Source organism: Saccopteryx leptura, chromosome 3 (genome assembly GCF_036850995.1).
Source record: "Saccopteryx leptura isolate mSacLep1 chromosome 3, mSacLep1_pri_phased_curated, whole genome shotgun sequence".
NCBI classification, from domain to species: Eukaryota; Metazoa; Chordata; class Mammalia; order Chiroptera; family Emballonuridae; genus Saccopteryx; species Saccopteryx leptura.
Genome location: NC_089505.1, coordinates 340,862,013 through 340,888,021, shown reverse-complemented (window position 1 = coordinate 340,888,021; position 26,009 = coordinate 340,862,013). Strand labels below are relative to the sequence as shown.

The following is a 26,009-nucleotide window of genomic DNA, read 5'->3' as shown; positions in this document are numbered from 1 at the left end:
CCCCTAGTGGGCTTGCTGGGTGGATCCCTGTCCAGGAGCATGTGGGTATCTGTCTCTGCATCCCGCTTCTCACTTCAGAAAAATACAAAAAAAAAGTGAAAAAAATATGTTGCATTATAATATTAAGATTAAAATATGTCAAATTAGAATAAGTATAGTGTTATAATACATTAATTAGGCACTGAACATCATTTCTAGACCTTTGTCCACGTTATAATACATTAATTAGCCACTGAACATCATTTCTAGATCTTTTTCCAAGTATAGAAGATGGGGGACACAGGGAACACTAGTATTAAGTGAGTCACAAAATTTTAATACAAGAGAGTAGCTTTAAAACATGTTTGGCCTGACCAGGCAGAGGCACAGTGGATAGAACGTCAGACTGGGATGCGGAGGACCCAGCTTCAAGACCCCGAAGTCACCAGCTTGAGCGTGAGCTCATCTGGTTTGAGCAAAACTCACCAGCTTGGACCCAAGGTCGCTGGCTTGAGCAAGGTGTTACTCGGTCTGCTGAAGGCCCACAGTCAAGGCACATATGAGAAAGCAATCAGTGAACAACTAAGGTGTCACAACGAAAAACTAATGATTGATGCTTCTCATCTCTCTCCATTCCTGTCTGTCTTGTCCCTATCTATCCCTCTCTCTGACTCTCTCTCTGTCTGTGTAAAAAAACAAACAAACAAAAAACATGTTTGGCTATACTCCACAGTAAGAAAACATACATATTTTATATTGTGAGCTTATAGAGTACATACATAACACTAAAAAAATGTTTTACAGATTAATTATCCTTCCTTGGTACACTTGACTCAGATATTTTCTATTCTAGCCTATTCCAGTTTCCCTCTTTTTAAAGTGAGGAGGGAAGGAGAATAAATGGAGGGGCGAGAGAAGGAAGGTGGGGAGTGGTGAGGGGGACTTTGTCTCAAAATGAATATTTGGCTATGTCTGAAGATGTTTTGAGTTGTCAGAACTCGAGGTGGAGATGCTACTTGCATCCAGTGGTTACAGTCCATGAATGCTGCTAAACATCTTACAATATATGATAGTCCCATAAAACAAACAATTATTCAGCCCTAAATGTCAATAGTGCTGAGATTGGAAAACCTGCTCTGGATTATTTAATAAATTAACCTATTTGAAAACTGTCAAGTCAATAGTACATTTTAAAGCTTATACAAATATTTTTTGAACTTTGAGAACCATGTCCAACATTTAAATTTGAACATACTATGGCACCAGTAATCTAAGACTTATCTTCTTCAATAATGCAAAGATTAAAAAAAAGAAAAAAAAATGTGCAATTTAGGGAACTGATCAAATTAGCCATGTAAAAAGCAAACTATATCATAATGAATTAAGAGATGTGTTACAAAACATACAAATCAGTATTAGAGACTATTCTAGTCCCTAAACAGGTACTTTTAACAAATACTACTGTTGCGGGTAATATCAAACAGGACATCATTATTATACTTTCATTTCTTTCTACTAAACTGAATTAAATTACGATTGTCTACTGGAAACACATGTTGGCAGAAACCAAACACTGTGAAAATATTATTAGATAGATGAAAAGGAGGACTAGCATTTTCTAGGAGATCAGTTAGGAGATAATACAGATATGAGTGACCCGTAATTTCTTTCCATATTTGCTAAATATTTTAGTTCTGCTCAATACAAAGGATTTTAATTTAATGCATATATAGCTTTTTACTCATGTGCAATTTTTATAAGTGTATCTTCAAAATCCTGAAACAATGTATAAGCCCTTATAAGAACACTACATATAAAAATGTTCAGCTATTAGATTGATACATTTCTGGGGGTTTTGGGGGGCACCATATCTTTATGTGGTAAAAGTGAAGGCTTTACTTCAGCAAAAAATAATGCAAGCATGTAACAGAATCTCCACCAAACCACCAAGAATAACAAAACTTTCTTTTTTTACCTTTTGTGATTCATTCAGGAAAATATTTAAAATCATCAAACTGAAGATTATTAAGTATACTTAAGAAAGTATTGCAGCTTCTAGGAAATATTGATATGCTCTACGACAAATTGAGATCTACAGTTTCTCTTTATATTTTAACAAACACAAGTATCTTGTTATTTATAAGTTAAATGTAATTTGTATGAAATGAGACTCTAACTTGACATTTTTTCCAGTATACATGCATTTGCTCCAAGCTTAAATGTGAAATAGTTTATCTCTTCCCAATTGGTTTGTGGTGATTGCCATGTTTTTGTCATTTATTTGTTTTAATATACCACTTGGGCAAAGGATTATTTTAGGATGAAAGCAACTGAGGAGAAGGAGTTACAAGGAAAGGTTCCTGCCCTCCTCCTATTTGCCTAAAAGCAGGACATGTATTTGGAAAGATGACAAAAGTTAACCAGTGGAGATAACTCTTGACCTTTATATAAGCACCAATGAGTCTACATAATAAAACTTGCTAAAGCTAGCTCTTGTCCTCCATTAGTTTTTCACAATTTGCCACCCCTAGACACTTAAATTCCTTTTTCCTCTGTCTTGTCCTCACTCTAACAATGTATTATTCTTTTGTTATATAAGCCCAAATTCTAACCTCTTAAGAGTCTCTCAGAACTGAGTGTTCCCATATATATGTGCAATGCAAATTATAATAAAAGTGTTTGTTTTTCTCTTGTTAGGCTGTCTTTTGTCAGTCTAATTTACAGGACCAGCCAATGAATTTAAGATGCATAGGAGAAAAGAAAAAGAGTTAAGTTTTTTTCTCCTCTACACCTTCCAGTATAACTTTAGAAATAGAATACTTCAATGAGCCCTTTACAATTGTGACTAAAATGTTATTAACCCCAAGAAATGATTTAAAAGGAACACGCATCTTTACGGTATTTGGCCTTCCCAATTAGGAACATGAAGGAGATCTCCATCAAATCTTCCTTTGTGATAGCCACGTTTTGTAGCTTTCTTCATGTAGACCCCTCATCCTTTCTTATTTTTAAATCACATTTTCTGTTTTTAGTTCAGAATGGAAACTGCCTTTCATTTATATTTCCTATTATTTTTCATACAATATAAAAATGATTCTATATTAATTTCACATCCAGCTGCCTTCCTTGAATTATTCCTCAAATAGTGTTAAAAAAATTGTGTGTGTGTGAGTGATGGTACAAGAGACTCATGTCAGATACTCACCTATCTGGTGTATTTTGGCACACACCAAAATAAATTACAGAACGATTAAGATAAAGTTTAAAAAGAACACAATAATAAAATCATGGGAAAATATAGGGTTAAATATTTAAGTGATTTGGGGATTTATAAAGAGTTTCTAGGGATAAAAGGAACAGAAGAAAAATCACCAAAGAATGAAGACTTAGCTATATATTAAGTTCAATATTACCAAATGACCAAAAATATTAGTAAGTAAACATCAAAATGGGAAATAATTTGGAACAGATGACAGGTAAATAAGTAAACTCCTAACCACATAAAAAGCTCTTATAAGTGAATAAGACAAAAATCTAAGACCTAATAGGTTCATGAGCAGAAGAAATAAATGATTAATTCATAGAAGATATCAAACACCAATTTATATACAAAATATTCAACTTCATAATCAAATTAAAATTACAAAGAGATAGCATTGTTTTGTGGTCTTTCATCTAGCCTGAAAGTTCACCTTTTGGAAAGCAGGCTGGTAATCCGAAGTAAAAGCTTTAAAAACATGTACTTGTGAAATATTCATATATAGGCAAAAAATTATGTATAAAGATAACCAATATAATACCACTTATAATAACAACTGGAAACAAATGCAAGGCCCCAAGTAAAGAAATAGTTTGTGGTGTATCCTTATGACAGAATATTAGTGCAGCCATTTAAAACATATTTCTGGAAAATACATAATGGCTTCAAAAAAGCTAATTATATAATGATATCATATTAAAAAAATCAGAACACATGCATAGGAAAAGGAAGAAATACAATAAAATATTAATAATGGTTATATTTTGGGGAAATATAATAGCTTGTGTTTCATTCTTTACACTTTGAGCAACTTTTCAGATGTTTTATAGTAAACATATCATTACTTTAAAAAGGAAACACACACACAAAAGTTATATAGGTTATAGGTTCTTAAAAATATGCCATCAACTGATGCAAGAAAATTTCAGAAACTGCAAAAATTAATTTTAAATATCAACAGACTTACAGAAGATGTTCACTTTTATAACTTGAAATTTTCTTCACTTAACCAACACCATTAAAACACTTTTAATACAAAGGTAGTAATATCTGACTTTTAAATTAAAAAACCATTCTTTTTATCTAATCAACTGCAGAGAATTATGCCATTAAAACAGAGTAGCTTACCTTTTTCACTTACACTCTCACTTTCAATCTCGACATCATCACAACTTGTATATTCAGGTGTGGAAGCTAATTCCTCCTCTGAACTGCTCAATGAAACCTGGCGCATTTTACCTCCTTTCTTTGATTTATGAGGCTTTGGAGGTGGAGGTCTCACTGATTCGGACTGGTCAGAACTGAGAGAATCATTCCTTAACATTGTTTCCATTTTTTCCCGTTTTGTTTTCCGCACAGCAGAGCTGGGGTCTAAGTGGTGCTGCTTCCTTAGTGAGTCGGGACGCCTCATGTCTTGTCTATCAATGGGTATTGGGCTCCTCCGGGGGGTAGGAGGACTATGGTTTGTGGTCCTTTGTGGATAAGAACTTGGTCCCTGAGCCTCTCGAGTTCTTTCCATTGAATAAGATCGCTGATTTTCCATGGCAGCTCTACGTTCAGATATAGATCTTTGCCTTGATGGTCGTTCCATCCTTAGCATAGAAATCCTGGAATCTTCCAGTTCAGCATTTGCCAAAGAAACATCACTATGTCTTCTCTCGTGCCGTGCTCTGGACACTTCAGCATGAATACGCATTTGTTCTTCATAGGGCTGTGGCTTTACTGGATAACGTGCCAAATTCGGATCACTTCGATAGCGTGCCTGGTATTCCTCCTCTCTCCTTTGTCTTTCATATTCATCTCTGCTCTCCAGATCCTCATCATCTACAATATATTCTTTGGAATGCCTATGACTTCTCCTATTGGAGTCCCTATAATTTATATGATCAGATTCTTCATAAAATTGAGGTTCACGTTGAGACCGCCTATCAGCATAATCTGATGGAGATCTAGGCATTGCGCTATCAGAAGTAGCATACTGTGAATATTCCTCTCTTTCTTCCCTTTGGTCGTATCTTCTGTTCTGATCTCTGGACACTGATGGACTTCTTTGCCTAAGAAATCAAAGAAAATAAATGATGAGAAGAGCAACATTTAAATAATTTTACATTTTACTGATTTATTGGCAGGTTGACGGATAAATTCAAATGGTTCTTTTGTTTTGTTTTTTAAAATTCCATTTTCAAGTCATGCCAAAACAAGTTTCATTTATATTTACTCTACTTCGTTCAAATGCAAAATGTAAAAGGTGCTCTGATGTGGTTGTTAAATGCCTGATACACTACATATGAAATACGTCTTGAAATTACAATAGATAACCATCCAATTCTGCTGCTGTAAACAGAGTTTACTCTGATTTCCTTGCTTAGCTCCCAACTTCAGATATCTCCCAGCTGTTATTCAGAAGCTTAAAAAATTCCATCTTCCATTCTCTCTATTCCTGACATCTTGGTATAAAAATTACTTGAAAATATAATAAAGCCAAACTAACTTGACTCAAGAGTTGAATACTTTCTGACTAAAGCTAAGTGTTGACTCTTAAAAATCATTTTTCATTCATCTATCTACATAAATCACTCCTAATATTGGTTCTTCTAAGTCTTTACCTTATCGTCATATCTCCAACCCTCCTTACTGCTCTAACTTAAGATAAGTAATTTAAATAAATTCCAACAATAATGATTTATTCATCAGAGAATCCCTGGAAGTCAGAAAGGGCTGCTATTTTTATTTTTTCTTTGTTAAATTAAGGCCAGCTTGACGACTTTCTCTCCTCCGGCTTCACATCTGACTCCCAAATTCCCTTACAGTCTCAGAGAGAGAGATTGTACATTGTTTTCAACCTGCTCATCCAACAATAGTACAGCCAGATGGGACTTGCAGTCACACTTCGTATTAATACTCTTTTTCAACAAAATATTCACATTGTCCTCTTCTCTGGCACAAACTCAATGTCAACCACTAGTCCTGAGAAACAATGGAACTGGGATGCTGACAATATCAGAAAGGGTTTAGAACAGGGGTCGGGAACCTGTGGCTCTTTTGATGGCTACATCTGGCTCGCAGACAAATCTTTAATAAAATAATAATAATGTTAAAAATATGAAACATTCTCATGTATTAAAATCCATTCATTTCCTACCACTCATGTTCATAGTTGCAGGTGGCTGGAGCCAATCACAGCTGTCCTCCGGACAACATCAAATTTTTATTGGATAATACGTAACAACGTACACAGGTCATTGTATGGCTCTCACGGAATTACATTTTAAAATATGTGGCGTTCATGGCTCTCTCAGCCAAAAAGGTTCCCGACCTCTGGTTTAGAATAACTGTTATGAGGATTTTTCAGAACACATGAACAGATGATAATGAAATAGAGGATCAGTTGAATTTAAAGATGACCACCATCAGACAGCTCCACTGTGAATTTCTTAGACAATATTTTTTGACCCAAAAACAAACGCAGAGAAAGGATACATATGGAATAATGCAATCCAGCAACATCATCATTGTCCTCTTAAGTCTCTTCTGTCCCTGATCCTTTTCCCTCCATATTTGGAATACATCTGTCAGTGTTGAATTAAGGTACATTAAGGAAAACAGAAGCCACTCTAGGTTTTCCAGGTATGAAGGGTTTTTAATATAGGAATCAAAAGCTACACACCTGACATCTCTTTGTAGTTTAATTTGCATTTCCCTAGTGAGGTTGGGCATCTTTTCATACATCTATTGACGATTTACATGGGTTTTTTTTTGGAAGAAGCTTCTGTTCAGGTCCTCTGCCTATTTTTCAATTAAATTATTTGTTTGGTGTTGAGTTGTATGAGTTCTTTATATATTTTGGATATTAACCCCTTGTCAGAGCTGTTATTTGCAAATATCTTCTCCCATTCAGTTGGTTGCCTTTTTGTTTTGTTTGTGGCTTCTTTTACTGTGCAGAAGCCTTTTAGTTTGATATATCCCACTTATTTATTTTTGTCTTTATTTACCTTGCCTTTGGGGTCACATTCATAAAATCTTCCCAAAGACAAAGTCCTTAAGTTCAGTATCTATGTTTTCTTTTATGTAGTTTATTGGTTTAGGTCTCATATTCAGGTCTTTGATACATTCCAAATAATATTTATACATGGGACAAACTGTAGTCTAGCTTCATTCTTTTGCATGTGGCTTTCCAATTTTTCCTAGCAGCATTTAGAGTAGAAGTTTTCTCACACCTGTTAGAATGGCTATTATTGACAAGACAAGTAATAGCAAGTGTTGCAGAGGTTGTAGGAAAAAAAGGAACCCTCATTCACTGTTGGCATGAATGGAAACTGGTATAGCCACTATGAAAAATAGTATGAAGGTTCCTCAAAAAATTAAGAGTAGAGCTACTATATGACCAAGCAATGCCTCTTTCTGGGTACCTACCCCCCAAAATTAAAAGTTATTCACAAAGATATATGTTCATTGCAGCATTAGTCATGGTGGCCAAGACATGGAAACAACTAAAGTGTCCTTCGATAGATGATTGGATAAAAAAGATGTTGGTACACATATTCAACGAAATACTGCTCAGCTATAAGAAAAAATGAAAAACTGCCATTTGTGACAACATGGATGGACTTCAAGACTATCATGCTCAGGAAAATAAGTCAGTTAGAAAGAGTGAAGAACGACATGAATTAACTCATACATGGGATATAAAAATGAAACTTATAGACACAGAAAACAGTATGGTGATTACCAGAGGGAAGGGAGTGGGGGGTAGAAAAGAGTAAAGGGAGCCAAATATATGGTGACAGAAGATGATCTGACTTTGGGTGGTGGGCACACAATGCAATATGCAGATCATGTATCATAGAAATGTGTACTTGAAACCTATATAATCTTATTAACTGATGTCACCCCCTTAAGTGTAATAATAAAAATACAGTATAATGCTTATAAATAAAATAAGCAAATGAAGAAGCAGCAGCAGCAACACAACTATTGAACAAACAGAGAATAAAGGCCAGAGAAGATATACTAATACTGCTGTTATTATTCTGAACAATAAATAAAGGGAGAGGTTCTTAAAATGGTCATTAGGAAATGGCTGTAAATCTCAAGCGTCTTTGGGAATTTGCCTCCAATTATCTCAGCTGCCTACCCATCAGAGTGTGGTCAATTAACATGAGCTTGCCCAAGAGCCCCTAAGACTTTCACATCTGCCTATCAGCCTGCCAACAACTGCTGCTTGACAATAACAGCTTCTATATCTTTCTACCTTTCCAATCTCAAACAAATGTACCAGCAGGTAAACTCTAACTTGGCACCATAAACGAGAAAGTACTGCAGTAAATGAAGAAACACTGGTCCATTCCCCTAAACATTTTCTGTATAAGCAAGGGATGTGATTTCTTTTTTGCATTTACATTCTTATGTTTAGACATGAATATAAAATGTTTAGCACTTAATTATAAATCTTTTAGGTTACAGTTGTTACATAAATCTATAGATTCCTAAAATTTAAAATATATAGCCAAAACAGAGCACTCAAAGTAAATTTTATGGCTTAACTTACATAACATCTGTTATACATAATTCATTTTACTTTTTGGAATTGTTTTTACATATACAACTAAAGAAACATATGTTAGCATGGTGGCAAAGTATCAGAACAGTAGAGTTGAGGGATCTAAACTTCTTAGTCCTACATTTGACATTAACCAATTATTTAAACCTATACAGTAAGTCCCCAAGTTACAAAAAACCAACTTATGTACAACTCGTACTTATGAACCTCTGGAGTGCCATAAGGGCTACTGGTAATCAACTGCAGTTGGACATCAGTAAAATGGTATCTTAAGATTTACTCAACTCCCATGGCAAAGAACTAACCAATGAAGACCTTAGGGAACTAGAGCAGCAGAGAACAGCATTTATGGAAGAACACAGGGACCTGTAAGTTCCAGAACCAAAACAGTTTTCTACAAAAAAAGTTAGCGATAATTTTTGTCTGATTGAAGAAGGAATGGTAAAGTTAAGGGAGCGAGATCCTGACACAGAGATATTCACCAAAGTTTATGGTACAGTTACCGAAGGCCTGAGATGCTACAAAAGTCATTAATGATGAGAAAAAGAGAGCTGTGCAAACCTCCCTTGATGCCTCCGTCAAGAAACTGACTCCAGCAGCAGAATCAAACCCTGACTCTCTAATACCAGTCCCATCCTCTCCAACAAGTCCATCATCCAATATTGTTTAGGTTGTATTTGAAAATGGTTAAGTATTTATATGCACAGAAAGGTAAAAATAAATACTATGTTAAAACAAACATCTAAGTTGCATTTAATTGGTAAATGTACCTATTCCAACTTAACATACAAATTCAATTTAAGAACAAAAGTATAGAAGCTATCTCACTCATAATGCAGGGACAGCCTGTATATGACATTTATGTATTGAGAGTCTGTACTTTAAAATGAGAGACATAGATTATACACATTAACTCATACATCATTAAATTCACATACTATAATATAGGCTGGAAATATAGAAATTAGTAACAGACTATTGATTTTGAGAGGCTAAATGATTATAAAATGCTCTTACATTTCTTAGAGACTATGACATTATAATATTGATACCACAATTTCATCAAGTTAATATGCCTAAATTTTAGCATAGCAAAAAATAATACAGATATTCCTGTCAAGATGTAATTAACTGACTTGTGCTATTTTTAACAGATTCATATCTCAATAACTGGCTACTTATATCTATTTACTAAAATACTGAAATAAGTGAGAATTTGTCCAAAAAACTCTAAAGAATCAGTTCGGTCTCAAACTGACTAACCTTCATTAGATACAGACTTTACATTAGGAATTCAAATACATTTTGGTATGTTAAAGAAGCTATATTTTTTCAATCTAAGTTAATAAACATATTTGTCTCTAAAATTATAAATGGTTATGTATAAGCCTTATTTAATATCAAGAAATTGATACCATTCCAAGAGTAAAACTCCAGTGTTTTTCAGATTTATATAGTACATAAGGAAATAATTTTAAATTTTCATTTAGAAATTATTTAATTAAATAAATTCTACTTTTTTAAGTGAGAGGAGAGGAGACAGAGACAGACTCTCGCATACACCCCAACTGGGGTCCACCTAGCAAGTTCCCTACAGGGTGATGTTCTGACCATCTAGGGCTATTGCTTGGCAATTGATCTATTTTTAGTGCCTGAGGCCCAGGGCCAATTCGCTTCATCCAATCAAGACATGGCTGTAGGAGGAGAAGGGGGGGAGAAACAAATGGTTGCTTCTCCTGTGTGCCCTGACCAGAAATCAAACCCAGGACATCCACACTGGGCCTACATTCACAAACTGGCCAGAGCCTAAATTCTGTAAAATTCAATATAGGGTGAGTAGGAAATTATGTAGCTATATTTAAATATAGGTATTTTGGAGACATACAAATGGAAATAAAATGTGATTAAATGAAAGCAGTATAAATTACCTCATTACAATGGGCCAGGTAAATCGGCCCACTTTTGTGCCTTTGTATTTTCTCAACATAATATTAATCAACTTATTTATGATTATTTAGTATTCTGTACTGTTCACTAGCCTTTAAATTTTTGAACCGGAAAGGACTGTGTCAAATATACCTTTCTAGCTCTAGTATTTACTCATTCACTCAATAAATATTTATTTAGGGCCTACTATGTATAAGGTATGATTCTATTTGTTAGACACACAACTGAGAAAAGACATATAATGTCCTTGTCCTCAAGAAGCTCTCTTTCTAATAAGGGAGACAGACAGTGAGCACATAAATAAATTAAGGTAATTTCATATAGTTATAAATGCTATAAAAATATTCAAACACTGAAAAGTCCAAACAGTGACTTAATAGAAGCTACTTTTGCTATAGAAGGTCTTTCTGAAAAGATAAATTTGAAGTAAGACATGAATCTGTACTTACATTGAGTAAAGGCCATTTATATAAAACATACAACATTGGGTTTCTTAATAAGTTGCTATTATATTTTAAAATTTTATTCAAAGCTATCTACAAAATAGCTATCTACTGAATTCTTAATAGTTGTTTAATTAAATCTAGGATTTTCCCAAGGTAGTTGGTCTCTAGAACCCACCTAAAAGCAGCCCACTAAGCCTTTCTCACATACCTCCCTTTCAAAATATTTCATGCTCTCAAACTGGATAAATTTCAATTCCCTATTATACTTGATCTCAGTTGAAAGTCAAAAGTAAAACAAGCTTGCCTGACCAGGCAGTGGCGCAGTGGACAGGGCATCGGCCTAGGATGCTGAGGACCCAGGTTCAAAACCCTGATGTTGCTGGCTGAGCATGGGCTCACCAGCTTGAGCACAAGGTTGCTGGTTTGAGCATAAGATCATAGACATGACCCCGTGGTCACTGGCTTGAGCCTAAAGTCTCTGGCTTGAGCAAGGGGTCACTGGTTAGGCTGGAGCCCCCCAGTCAAGGCACATATGAGAAAGCAATCAGTGAACAACTAAGATGCCACAACTATGAGTTCATGCTTCTTATCTCCCTTCCTTCCTGTCTGTCTGTCTCTCTCTCTCTCTCTCTCTCTGTCTCACACACACAAGTAAAACAAGCAGATTAAATCAAAATGAATACAAATTTATCAAAATTACTTACATGCTTTAAAATTGTTAATACAAATTAATCTGTTAAATTTGTAAAATCAAGGTCATAGAAGAAAGTGAAGTAAAAATGTTCAGAAAATCTTAAAGAGGAAATTTGATATTTTGAAGGCTATTCAACATAATGATGAGCTTCTTCCTCACTGAACTTTTCCCTAGGCAATCTTAACCATTTCTATCCAAGAATATCTATAATACCCCTGAGATGTTAGGTTTCATGAGGACTGGCAACCTGTATCTAAGGAGGCTGGAATATAGTAACTGGTCCTTAGGGAATATCTGTGGAATTAAAGAATTGATTAATTATTTCTCCCATAAATTACCTCTACATGGCTTGCTCCTTTTTTTTCTATACTGAAATCTACCAATTGCTAAAATAGTCTAGTTCTTTTCTTTCCCCTACTGTGTCCTTAGTAGTGATAGCACCTTAAGTGAAAGAAAGGCACTACTTCTATTAGTAGTGAGTTCAGCTCTATCACGTTTGAATTTGACTTTTGTTGTTGGTCTTCAGAAAACAACTCTTGTTTATAAAACTACTTCTTTGTCAAAATATATTTTGGGTATTACTAATTACAACTAAACATTTTAAAACAAAACCTCTTTGTAAATTAGGGATTTCTAGTAATATATTTAACATCACTTTGGGTATTATAGGACAGAAGTAGGGTAAAAAATAAAAAAAGAACACTTCATTCTCTGAGGAATTAACATAAATTTTTTACAGTATAAAGACAGTGAATATAATAGCCTTGATGACATAAGGAATATATTCTATTTTATTGGTAAATAACAATATTTACTTATAGAATTCAGTTCCAGTAGAAAGGATATTAATAATTAGTCCTTAGTAAGCCATATAAGTGCTTTTTAAAAATCATACCTTCAATAAATTGTATTCAATATTAAATCCAGCAATCACTTTGTTCTAGAGATTATGAAATTTGCCAGAGGCATGTGAATAATGCTGTTGACGCTGATTTGCGCTGGATTTAAGTAAAAATAGAACAGTGGTCATGATTTCTGAAATTGGAGTAGCTACTGTCACTGTTATTGAACATGAAATAAGTGTTTAAAAATATGCTCTAAGGTATCTCCAGTATGCCAGATGTAAGGACAGATTTTATTCTAAGAATATTCTTACCAAACAATAAAGAATCTAATATTAGTTACTCCAAAATATTAAAATATCCTTTCAAAACAATATTAACAACTATATTGTGAATTACTGCATATATAATCTCCTTTGAATTAAAAATGCTATATTTCTTAGGCATTACATTTTTAAGAAAATGATAAAAATTCAAGGATCTCTAATCTCTATCGTCTCTACTTTTCTTTATAAACAAGTCTTAGCATTTATTATTATAAGGTAGAAAATATTTTATAGGTAAAATTTTATTTATATAATGAGAATTTGTATACATCTCTAAATAATCATGAAGCATTTAACAGTATTTAACCTATAAATTATAATTCAAAAAAATGAAGCTATTTATCTAAGATGTTATATCCCACTCAATCCTTCAAAGATTCTGAGATCTTAAGAGGCAAAATCCAAAATTATGCCTTTCTTTAGAATTAAATGTATGTGTGACATTATATAGTGCTTTAATTTTTACTCCTCTACATTCTATCAATCCCTACTTCTGACTGATAATATAGCATCAGTGTATATTTATATTCACTTGCTATTAACCTAATATTTATTCATCTTCTCTTTATTAAAACTTAGATAGTTAGAATTATTTTCTCTTTCACTATATCATAGTCACCTTAATTAGAACCAGTTTATAGAAAATCACACATAAAGATATCTTATTGCTACTTTAACCAGTAGTATTTCTGTTCATTGCTTATATTTTTTGTAATGTGGACTAACCAATCTATTTCTAAGAATTCTAGCCATGTATTCACCATGACTGGGAATAATAGTTTGAGCAGGAAACTACCAATTAGTCTCTTTACAACTCCATGTCTAAAATTATACTAATAGAGAAACTCCAAATAAAAAGATTATTTTCCAAAAGTCACTTTCTCATTTTCTCAAAGGCAGTCCAATTTACATACTGTATATTAATTTATAATGTTTTTACCATAGTTTCTATTTTAATATTTACAACTTTTATCATCCTATGTGGTCTCTGTTATTATGCCACCTGTATATATCAGTACTGACCATATATCCTATAAAATAATCAAATTTCTGAAAATATAATCCAGTAAACATTTAAAAACATGTATAAGGACAATGAATGATTAGATGGAAACTTAGGTTTTAATATCGATACATATTTTTAACTCTTAAAACCTATGTAATTTTTAAAAATCATAATGACACTAAAAGTAGAGTAAAAAATTTTAAACTGCTAATTTCTGTAAATTCAATTATATGATTACAGTTAAGCACAATATATATGAAAATCTCTTACTCATAATCTTTATTATAAAGATCACTAAATAATTGTCATTTTATAAATAAAAAAAGAAATGACATTTAAAGAATCAATAACTTAAAAATGCCATATTTTAAGAATCTTTGTAATGCACGGATATTGCTAAATATACTAAAATGATACCTCATTAATTCAATTACACATGCTAACTATGCAGTTTAAACTTAATACTGCAATCAAATTGTAAAATTTGAAGCTTTTAAGACACATTAAATCAAGGATTTAACTAACAGAAGTATACAATCCTATAAAACATAAAATATAGGTTCCATCCTATAAATCTTACAAAAAGCTTTGAGCAAGTCAAACCATTTATATTCATTAAAAACCATAAAATAGATTTATATTTTATTACATATCACAATATTTAACACATTATTACAGTTTTACCTTTTGCTCAACCAATGCACATCTGTCACGCAGGAAGCATCATGTTGACAAAAATACATTAATGCAGTGCCAGGCAGTGCTTTCATTTAATCCTTCTAGCTCTAGCAGAATCATAGGAGCCATCCTTAATCAGATGATTTAAATGTCGCGGCTTGTTTACAATCATTTTATTTCAAAAGTCAATTACTAAAAAGTTAAACATATAACACTGTTCATTCATGGATGGACTCATAAAGTCTTCTGGGAATGCGCCTGCTAAAGAAAAGGTTACTCTTTAATGCAGTTACTATGTGGCTGTATATAGCCCCAGGTCAAGTAAGAATGTACCCTGTAAGGAGGATTAGGAACTTAGCTGATTAGTGTCTCACAATACTGAACACCAAATGCATCCTACATATCCACGGTATTTCTGGACACTATACTTAAAATGGACAGATTCAGAAATTTGTAAGCCATGTTTTCCTAAATAAATTACAGTATTTTTAAAATGACAAAATTCATTGTTTGTTATCAATAAGTCTACTGCACTGCTTTCACTGTAAGATGTATCATGATAATAAAAGATGGTGATGATTTAATTTTTTTTAACTTATTGATTTAAATTTTTTTAAATTTATTGTGCTGACATGGTTTCAAGTGTCCCAATCAATATAACACCCTCAACGCCCTGCATCGTGCTCCCCTTTGCCTCCTCTCCCCACCTCCATCGCTCCATTCCCTCTGGAACTTGCTGCCTTGTTTTCTGTATCTGTGTGTTATGTATACATAATTTGACCAATTCCTTCACTTTCTTTGATCCTATCCCTTCATCCCCCTTCCCTCTGTCAGCTGTCCTTCTGTGTCATTGTGACCCTTCTTCTGTTTCTATTTTGTTTCTCAGTTTATTGTACTCATTAGATTCCACATATAAATGAGATCATATGATATATGGTTTTCTCTGCCTGGCCATTTCACTTAGCATAATAATCTGATGAACATGGAAATTATTATGCTAATGAAAGATGGTGATAACTTAAAAGTTTATTCTTTAATTTCTTTTCAATTATTCAATAAGAATAAGTTTCTTAATCTTTACTAAAAAGAGAATGTTTCCACAAAGGGTTTATGGGACAAGGAGTAACAGTTTCTGTAGAAATTTTGTAAAAAATGTGTTAGTTAGACACTAACTGAGAAGTTAGTTAGACACTGAACTTAAATCAAGCTTTGCATATTTTATCACTTAACCCCTCCATGCCTCTATTTAGTTTTTCAAAAAATTAAAAATAGAAAAGAGAACAAACACCACAGATGTCTTTCTACTGAATGCCAATTATCTAGATCAGGGGTCCCCAAACTTTTTACACAGGGGGCCAGTTCACTGTCCCTCAGACGTTGGAGGGCCGGACTATAAAAAAAACTATGAACAAATTCCTATGCACACTGCACATATCTTATTTTAAAGTAAAAAAACAAAACAGGAACAAATACAATATTTAAAATAAAGAACAAGTAAATTTAAATCAACAAACTGACCAATATTTCAATGGGAACTATGCTCCTCTCACTGACCACCAATGAAAGAGGTACCCTTCCAGAAGTGTGGCGGGGGCCGGATAAATGGCCTCAGGGGGCCGCATGGGGCCCGCAGGCCGTAGTTTGGGGACCCCTGATCTAGATGTTACTATTACACTTATGAAAATTACATTTAAGTGTTCCAAGTAAACTTAAATAAAGCTAAGAAAAGGTCAGTGTTTGAAGAATGGGGAGAGATGCAAAAGCATTGGGCTATTTTCTTGTCTCCCAAATTTCAAGTTTAAATGAGGGTCCAGGGATATGTGGCAGCACTATGCAACTATTTGTGCAGTATTCATACAGAATTCTTTCCTAGAACTAACTATAGATCTTGTTGACATTATGGGGTGTAGAGACAAATATGGCCTTTCCCTCTCTGAGATTCCTAACAATGACTTGTAGATTCTCCGAACAGAAATGCAATAAAAATTCAAGATAACATTTTCATAGGAATGTTAACCAATTAATAAAATTTAACCACTTATACCTCACAGTTTATAACAAACTGAAAAAACTATTCCACAGAATATTTTCATTCTTCCAAGCTGGTAAGTCCAGAAGATTTCAAAAACAACACTACAGCTGATGCTGTAACAGCAAAACTTCTTTACTTTTCCTTCCATTCACTTTTACCACCTCAGTGAGTTCTAGCAGTGTTCTTCCAACTGTGATGCACACTCTGCTGCCAATCATCTCCTCTACCATTAACCTTGTTTCTATTTCTAGCTCCTCTTATCCGTCCACCAAGATTCTTGTTTGCATTATTTCTAATGCCACTACTGCTTTTCCTTTACTCCCTACAGATCTTTCTAGGCCTCCAATTTCCTCCACCCAAATGGTTGAAGGTTATACGGTCCTTTGAGGACTATTTCCTCAATTTTTAACTCTTTATTTTTATTTTTTAAAATAATCCCCTGAATATTGAATACATGGATTTAATTTATTAAGACCCAATTTAGCCCTGGCCGGTTGGCTCAGCGGTAGAGCGTCGGCCTGGCGTGCGGGGGACCCGGGTTCGATTCCCGACCAGGGCACATAGGAGAAGCGCCCATTTGCTTCTCCACCCACCCCCTCCTTCCTCTCTGTCTCTCTCTTCCCCTCCCGCAGCCAAGGCTCCATTGGAGTAAAGATGGCCCGGGCGCTGAGGATGGCTCCTTGGCCTCTGCCCCAGGCGCTAGAGTGGCTCTGGTCGCAGCAGAGTGACGCCCCGGAGGGGCAGAGCATCGCCCCCTGGTGGGCAGAGTGCCGCCCCTGGTGGGCGTGCCGGGTGGATCCCGGTCGGGCGCATGCGGGAGTCTGTCTGACTGTCTCTCCCAGTTTCCAGCTTCAGAAAAATACAAAAAAAAAAAAAAAAAGACCCAATTTAGGGTTTAAAAAAATGTTCATGAGACTAATTAGATCTTTAGTGTCCACTGACTGACTTATTCAAAAGTAAAAAATAAAAAGATTCTATGGATCAAATACCAGTATGTTAGTTTTTATTGTATTCATGTGAATATTTTCAACTAATAATGAAAGATGAATACCTTGTATATTCAGATCTTTAGAAAACAGTGCACAAATGTTGCTCCCCTATAGTAATCCATTGTGCCACCCTCCTCTCACCATACCTCCCAAAACTGCCATGTCAAAAAAAAAAAAATGGAAACTATTCTATACTAGAAAACAATTTAAACATATAGTGATTTTATTTCCCCCTTTTAAGATGTTCTGCCTTAGTCTATGGCAGCCTGAGAAAGAATGTTATAATTAAAAAAGAAAAGAAAAGAAAGACTTACTGAAAATTATGCAAAGAAGATAGAAGAAATAGATGGTGGAAACATGTACACATCAGTTTAACCAACAACTACCTTCCATTATCATCAGCGAGAACCCCATAAAGAGTCATTTTATTCCATTCTTTCCTGTCACCTTTATATTCTTTTGAAAATACAGCTCTTTTATTGAACTTCAATTATTTGTTTAATGTACCTACCTATTCTATTATTTTCTTATTTTTCTATTCCTTCCAAAAAGAAAACATAAAGACTTGGTTAGGAACTAAAAATAGTTATCAGAGAAGAGAAACCTCTTCACATAAAGGAAACAAACACATCTACAGGTACATATTAAAGATAAAAATAAGTTCTGCTTATCTGAAAACCAAACATTATACAATTAATTTTCATCTTAAGTGTTCATTTCCTTATTGGGAATAAAGAATCATACAGATTTTTAAATGTGGGACATACAGTTAAGTGGGTTTAGGTGGAAGTAGCATAGTCCACCCCAGTTAACAGCAGTTCTTTCCCTTCAGTTGCTCATGCATTCCATGAGGAAATTCTGTTGGATGTACCATCAGATTATAGATGGAATCCAAACACATCTCACCACATCCACTGGGAAGCCCAGTTAAGTCGCAGTCACTTTGTGGTTGAATAACTACAAACACATCCTAATTGGTCTCCCTGCTTCTACTCTACCACAACCCTACAGCTTAGTCTCAATACAGCAGCAAGACTGTAAGTCAAATGGTATCACTAATATGCTCGAAACCCTTCAGTAACTCCCCATTTTGCTTATATGGACGATGGGATCTGGTGCCCATTACTCTCTGGCCTTCTTCCCTACTGCTCACCCTGGCTCACTCAGTCCAGACAGCTTTCCTGCATGCCCTCAGTTTAGGACCACTGCTCTGGCAGTGCCCTCTTTCAGGACTGCTGTTTCCTCAGACAGCAATAGAGACATGTTCTGGTCTTCTAGCCAGTAGAACCCTTCTTCAAGTTTCACTCAAATCACTTTCTCAAGGAGACAGACCCAGAACACCATATTTAATATTTCAGTCTCCATCTCTGTTTCCTCTGCCCCCACTCCCAATGCTCTTTTCTGCTTTATTTTTCTTTTTTTTCTTTTTTTTTTGTATTTTTTTTTTTTTTTTGGTATTTTTCTGAAGCTGGAAATGGGGAGAGACAGTCAGACAGACTCCCGCATGCACCTGACCGGGATCCACCCGGCACGCCCACCAGGGGCGACGCTCTGCCCACCAGGGGGCGATGCTCTGCCCCTCCAGGGCATCGCTCTGCCGCGACCAGAGCCACTCTAGCGCCTGGGGCAGAGGCCAAGGAGCCATCCTCAGCGCCCGGGCCACCTTTGCTCCAATGGAGCCTTGGCTGCAGGAGGGGAAGAGAGAGACAGAGAGAAAGGAGGGGGGGTGGAGAAGCAAATGGGCGCTTCTCCTATGTGCCCTGGTCGGGAATCGAACCCGGGTGCCCCGCACGCCAGGCCGACGCTCTACCGCTGAGCCAACCGGCCAGGGCCTGCTTTATTTTTCTTAATATGGTTCATAACATTTATCAACTTTTCATTATGGTATATATTTTATTTGTTGCATTTACTGTTTCCTTATGCATCAATTTTACAGGCAGAAATCACTGTTTTGGTTACTTTATTCTCCAATGCTTGGCACATTGTAGATACTCATAAACATTTATTAAATAAGTAAATAAAGCTACATAAACAAGATATCTTTCACACTACATTAAAAATAAATTTCACTTGCCCAATTAAACAGCCTGTGTACAATGTATACTTAATAGTATTTGCCAAAACTCACACTACTGGCCCTGGCCGGTTGGCTCAGCGGTAGAGCGTCGGCCTGGCGTGCAGGGGACCCGGGTTTGATTCCCGGTCAGGGCACATAGGAGAAGCGCCCATTTGCTTCTCCACCCCACCCCCTTCCTCTCTGTCTCTCTCCTCCCCTCTCGCAGCTGAGGCTCCATTGGAGCAAAGATGGCCCGGGGCGCTGGGGATGGCTCCTTGGCCTCTGCCCCAGGTGCTAGAGTGGCTCTGGTCGCAACAGAGCGACGCCCCCTGGTGGGCAGAGCATCGCCCCCTGGTGGGCGAGCCGGGTGGATCCCGGTCGGGCGCATGCGGGAGTCTGTCTGGCTGTCTCTCCCCGTTTCCAGCTTCAGAAAAAAAAAACAACAAACAAAAAAAAACTCACACTACTTATTTTCCTGACGCATATTTTACCAAGAAAAATTAACTCACAAATTGCCCAAAATACAACTCTTAACAACCAAAAGATGTACCTTCAAATGCATAAATTTTAAGACTATCAACCTCTTTACTCTCCCAACTAGTAAATCTTTTTTGTGCTATTTTGTTAATTTGTAAGAGTGATTTGAGAATCTACATGGTTGTTTTTCGGAGATGTAAAGAAAACTGCATTGCTTGAAACAGGGAAAGATGACCAGTTAAAGAAAAGTTATTTCTTAGTAACAGAACAGAAAGAATCAGAAAATAGAGCTACAGCTCTGTCAGTTAGCTTGTCACTAATCTGCATGAAAATACAACTCAATCAAATTATTTTAGAGAGTGACAGGTATGAAGAAAGCACTTGCTAAACAAAATTTTTCTTGGAAAAGAACTCATGATAACAAATCAAAACAGTATTGTTTGGAGCAGCTACCATGACAACATAATAAAACAAAATATATCTCATTTAAATGTTGAAATCTTCATTATACCAGTATTTGTGATGCTAGATTTTTTTCCCCACATAACTCTTGTATATGTATGTGCCAATAAATAACACATAGAATGTTATATATCTTGACACACAGCTGATGGGACTGACATGAATTATTTCTACATAATTTTAATTCCTATCTGACTATATTTAATTAATTAAAGAAATCCAATTCATCTTCCAGTAAACAGAATGTACCTTCACAGGCAGAGGAAATAGCACCTAACACCTGCACGCCAGCATGATGTGTGGGTTCCTTAGCTGCCTACCCCGGTATTGCATTGCTTCGATTAGGCATCAATCAGCCCTGCTGAGTACAGTGTATCCTCTTCAAGATAGACACTCAATTCCTTAATACTTTAACACCAGCAAAATACTATAAAGTGGACTCTTCGACACACTGTCTTCAAAAGTGGTATATATACACATATCTTGGGGTACCATTGTTTGCACTCCATTCCCACTCTCAGAGAGTCTGCCCCAAAACCACACTACAGTAACATTAACACATGATGGATACTTTAAGCAAGGTTTACTGAAGTGAAGAAAATAGCACTACACCAGAGAGCAAAACTTCCATAAAACATCCTCTGTTTAACAACTCTGCTCTTTCCTTGAAGTAATTCTCTCTTCAATAAAGCTCTCTTAGCCTCTTACCAGCTTGTCCCCCACACTCTTTTACAAAAAAAAAAAAAAGTGCCGCTTGCTGAGTGAAGTAAGGCCCCAAATAAGTAGAAACAGAATGTGATAGAAGACATTGGTGGGGTTGAGCTTTTTTTAAAGAAGACTGTTAAATTTCACCAAGTGTCATTGTGTGGTTTGATAATACTTAAAACATGACATTCTATTTTAAATACTACAGTAAAAGAGGGATATCAATGAAGGGGCATGTCTGAGACCATGAGGATGATGAAAAACCCAGATTAGACACTGGAGTTAGGACTTTCTTTTGAATGTAGCCATGTTTTTAATATAAATTGCCCCTAATAAATTACAGGGGTTTGGTGTGTTCTTTTTTTTTTTTTTTTTTACCAGTTTTTTAGCAAAGTTTCTTCAGCAGTCTTAAAAGTAACTGATAGAAAATAATATCACATTGTGAACTTACTTCCTTAACCTTTAATTTATGCCTATTCTCTAAAAATGTGTTATATAACAAGCTAAAAATAGGTGACTTTTTGGATTACTTCAAGCTTTCTAAATGAAGAAAATAGAAAATGTACCCTGGAAAGAACTGTAATGAATATCTGTTGTTTGGCCCTCTATCATCTATTTTCCTTCTTTCTTTGTGGTCTGGATAGAATTGGCTTCACTTGCCCTAGAGGTGAGTCATGATTAGCAGAGTGCCATCCCTACCACAATGACCAAAGCTGGTCCAGTCTCAGTGACTCTTAAGGACATCTGTCTGAAAAGTCCTGAGACACAGACTTGCTGTTTTATGATTGAGGATTCAAGTAATTTTCAGAGCTACTAGAAGTCAGTTTAGGGTCATAAGTTGGAGAGGTCTTCCAAAAATGAAGTAAGCATCCACATAGTGATAAAAATAAAAAGAAAGAAATTAGACCCATGTTACATAAAATTCAGGATCAATCTTCACCTAGTGCATTATGTACCTCTGGAGTTTTCACACAGGTAAACCAATAAATTCCTTTAATTTTTATAAGCCATTTTCAGTTGGGTTTTCTACTATTACTTGCACCTGAAATCTTGGCTAACACAGAATCTGTGATACTGACTCTAAAGTCCATATGTAACTTCTCACCAGTTGTCATGATGTTTATGAACTTTTTCTATGCAAATTGGTTTTTACTTTGTGAAAAGTAAATACTCTGGGGCCCTTACATATTCTGTATTCTGTAGTCACGTGGTTTCTTTAAATTATTTCCAGTTTTACACTAAAAAACAGTAATTTAATGAGATCAAAATCTTTTCTGAAATCAGAAATCACAAGATTGCATGTTTAATATTAAATAGCATATAATAATTATGAATGGTCCCATTTAAGGCTAGAAAAATGAGAAAAACAAATCACACTCAATATTTCTCAAGCAACAGCCACTTTTTAAAGTAACTGCATTAAACTATCCCTGACTCAACTTCCATATTCATTTGAAAATAGACAGAAGAGATAGATGACCCACAGAATACTACCTCTATTGCTGATAAAACTGAAATTGGATAATTGTCCTCTACGTATGTAGAAGTAGGTTTCTTAATGTCACGCCTCACAATCATACAACCGCTCTTATCCAGGAACAGGTAACACTGGTCTAAGACTATTTATTTTATAGCCTATCCCTATAAAACTTAAGGCAGGAATAGGAGAGAACGCATGCTCTGTGAGCAGCCTGCCCCCAAAGGTGGAATAGACAGGGTGTACAGGGAAGCCAGAACTATTATTCCAGTGCAGCTCTCTCACATGGAAGGAAACGGAGAAGTGAGGAAGGAGGGTATCTTACCAAAACCCTGGAACATTCAAGTCTAGAACTGTCTTAAGTTAAATCAGCTCTAGTGAACACAGGACTTGATGACTTAGCATTCAAAATAACACTTGGCTTAAACTGTAAATTAATTAGATAATAGTAAGGAATTACAGCTTTATAGAATTCATATAGGATTGAACCACAATTGGCTACCTACTGAATATCTAATCTCTTTTCTTCCTTTCAAAGAGAATCCTAATTTTATTCAGAGCAACAGTGCACCTAGTCTAAAACTTGTATTTTCCAGGCTCTCCTGTGGCTGGGGTAACCATGTGACATAGTTCAGACCAAGGAGAATTAGGTAGAGGGTTACCAGGTACAGCTTCTACAAAAGCTACGTATTTATTCTTAGGAAAGAGATAGACCTAGCTGGCACACACTTTTCACACTTTGCCCTTCCTCCTGTTTGACTGGAATGTGGTCCTGCTGCCTATAACTCAGTAGCCCTCTTTTAACCATGAGTTTGAAAGCCACACACAGTGGGTAGCAGAACAGTAAGCAAAAAGAAGAGCATTGATCTCCATTGGCTTCCTCGAGCAGTTGTACCATCTTGAGCTGTCTATCTCCAGATTGGTTTTTACATGAGAAAAACATAAACTCCTTCTTTATTTAAGCATTGTGGTGGGTATGAGATGCATAATCACATATGTATTGCTATATACAGCCAAATGCAATGCTGAGGCAAGAGAAGAACTTGTCTCTACTGAGAATTCTAAACAACTGTAGAAAATAAACAAGTAAATAAAAGGCTACTACAGGTTAAAAAAAAAAACTAGAAACAGAAAACACATGCAGGTTGATTCATAAAGTATAAGCCAAAGGGACAGTGATTCCAAATGAAAGACGAATAGCACAGTGTTTCATAATTCCTTACCCAGTGGGACACTGGAGCCAGGAGGCTACTGCCAGCATTTATTTCCTCCCACCTCTGTGTTCAGTGATGTCACACTAAGAGCTTAAAATCAGTCATGTTGGTAATATTTACACAATGAAAATTGGTTTGTGCTACAAATCAGGGTTCCCCCCCCCCCTTTGGAGAGGTAATTGTCCAATATTTAACCAGCACACAACTGCTTATTACCCGCTGCTCAGCTAGACTAGAGCCTAGAATAATTGCAATGGTTAGTCAAATAATTATCACTATTTATGCAAATACCTCAATTCATTAGCGCAAAAAATATCTGACATATAGCCTGACATTTAGGAGGAGCTCAGTTACTGTTTGAGACAGAAAGAGTGAGGAAGGAAAAATAATTCTTTTTCAGTCATTGATTACTATAGAGTTAATGTTACTTTTCAAAAGAACTAAAAATAGGAAAACAAACTCCTCAAGTTTTAATATGACACCTCAAAATCTCTGCAATTCTTTGAATGTGGCATTCCACTCCTAGATCCTACACTCTTTTTTGTTTGACTTACATGTTGTGACAGAGTCCAAGTGTATTTATAATATCAGAACATGTTAGAGCTTAAAGAAAAAAGAACGTTGGTAAGTATAATTTTCAAAGATCCAATGGTCAGTGTAATGACAGTAGGCAGGGAAAGAGGGTGTCAAACTGCATTTAATGTGCCCCAGTGTCACATAGAGAACACTCAAAGTAGTTACCACTAGACGGCACTAGGTTATATAACCGAATCTACACTTTTTGAGGTATCCACAATAAAAAACGATCCTCACTGTTTCCATATTTCTAAACTTTTATGTTATGTAAAATCACTTTGACATTATTTCATTTATTAGAATTACTGACATCAAAATCCTTTGAACAAAGAATTATAACTGGCACAAAAAATAAAATATAGAAAACAGTTAAGTAGAAACAGAAAATCAGGATCAAACTCAAGAGTGGCAGAAAAGGCCAGAAATGAAAGTTGGGTCAAGATTTTAAGAGGGCACATGAACCATCTTAACCATTTTTTATTTATATTCTGTAGACAAAGGGGGGGGGTCATCAAATGCCTTGTGTTAGCAAGTTAACTCACACAATAGTTGGCTGGCTAAACCAAGATCCCAGCTATTGTTTGGTAGAACAGGATTATTCCAATGATCCTGGTAAGAGAATATGAAGTCCTTAATTTCATACTTTCTGACTAAGGCAGTGGCAGGAAGTGAAACAAAATATATTTAGGAAGTTAAATCTGTGAAATTTTCTGATAAAGTAGATGTAGGAGGTAAAGGAAAAAAGCAAAACAAAAGTCATCTATGGGTTGTTTTTTCTTGAAGGACTAAATAAATAAAATTCAGAATAGAGGAAAAGGAAAATGTTTGTAGGAAAATACATGTTCTCCTGTCCAGTATTTTATAAATGACAGTGAACAGTAAGAATTTGACAGTGTTTCTCTATCACCAAACAAAAGAGAAGATATCCTGACTAGCCAACATGAGCATTTTTGTCTACTGAGTAGATTATTCAGGGAATATGAGTGCTTGAACACATTATGCCATGAAGTAATGTGTGTGACAAAGAGTATTATGCATTATTGTTTTACTGTTGTTGTTGTTATTATTATTATCATTGTGGTGATGGTGGTCATTTATCTAAACTGAACACTGACTATGTACCAGGCAGTGTTCTAAGCACTTACATGTATCCATTCATTCATCTCTCAAAATAATCTTATAAAGAAGGTATTATCATTCCCATATTTCAGATTCATAATCTGAGTCCAAAGTTACTTACCGTGCATAAAATTACACAGCTGGTACACAACAGAGGAAGAACTT

At 35.4% G+C, this 26,009-nt stretch overlaps 1 protein-coding gene across 49 annotated transcripts in view; it reads right to left on the bottom strand.

Moving 5' to 3' along the window:
* Positions 1–26,009, bottom strand: part of RIMS2 (regulating synaptic membrane exocytosis 2) — a 644,704-nt gene that overhangs the window by 342,156 nt on the left and 276,539 nt on the right. For 48 of the 49 annotated variants that reach the window (XM_066379295.1, XM_066379287.1, XM_066379300.1 and 45 more), the window contains one exon: positions 4,367–5,292. In XM_066379295.1, the coding sequence (XP_066235392.1) occupies positions 4,367–5,292 (926 nt within the window). Of the gene's footprint in view, positions 1–4,366; positions 5,293–14,743; positions 14,997–26,009 lie in introns of those variants that run through there. The other variant, XM_066379313.1, reaches the window with a different exon arrangement.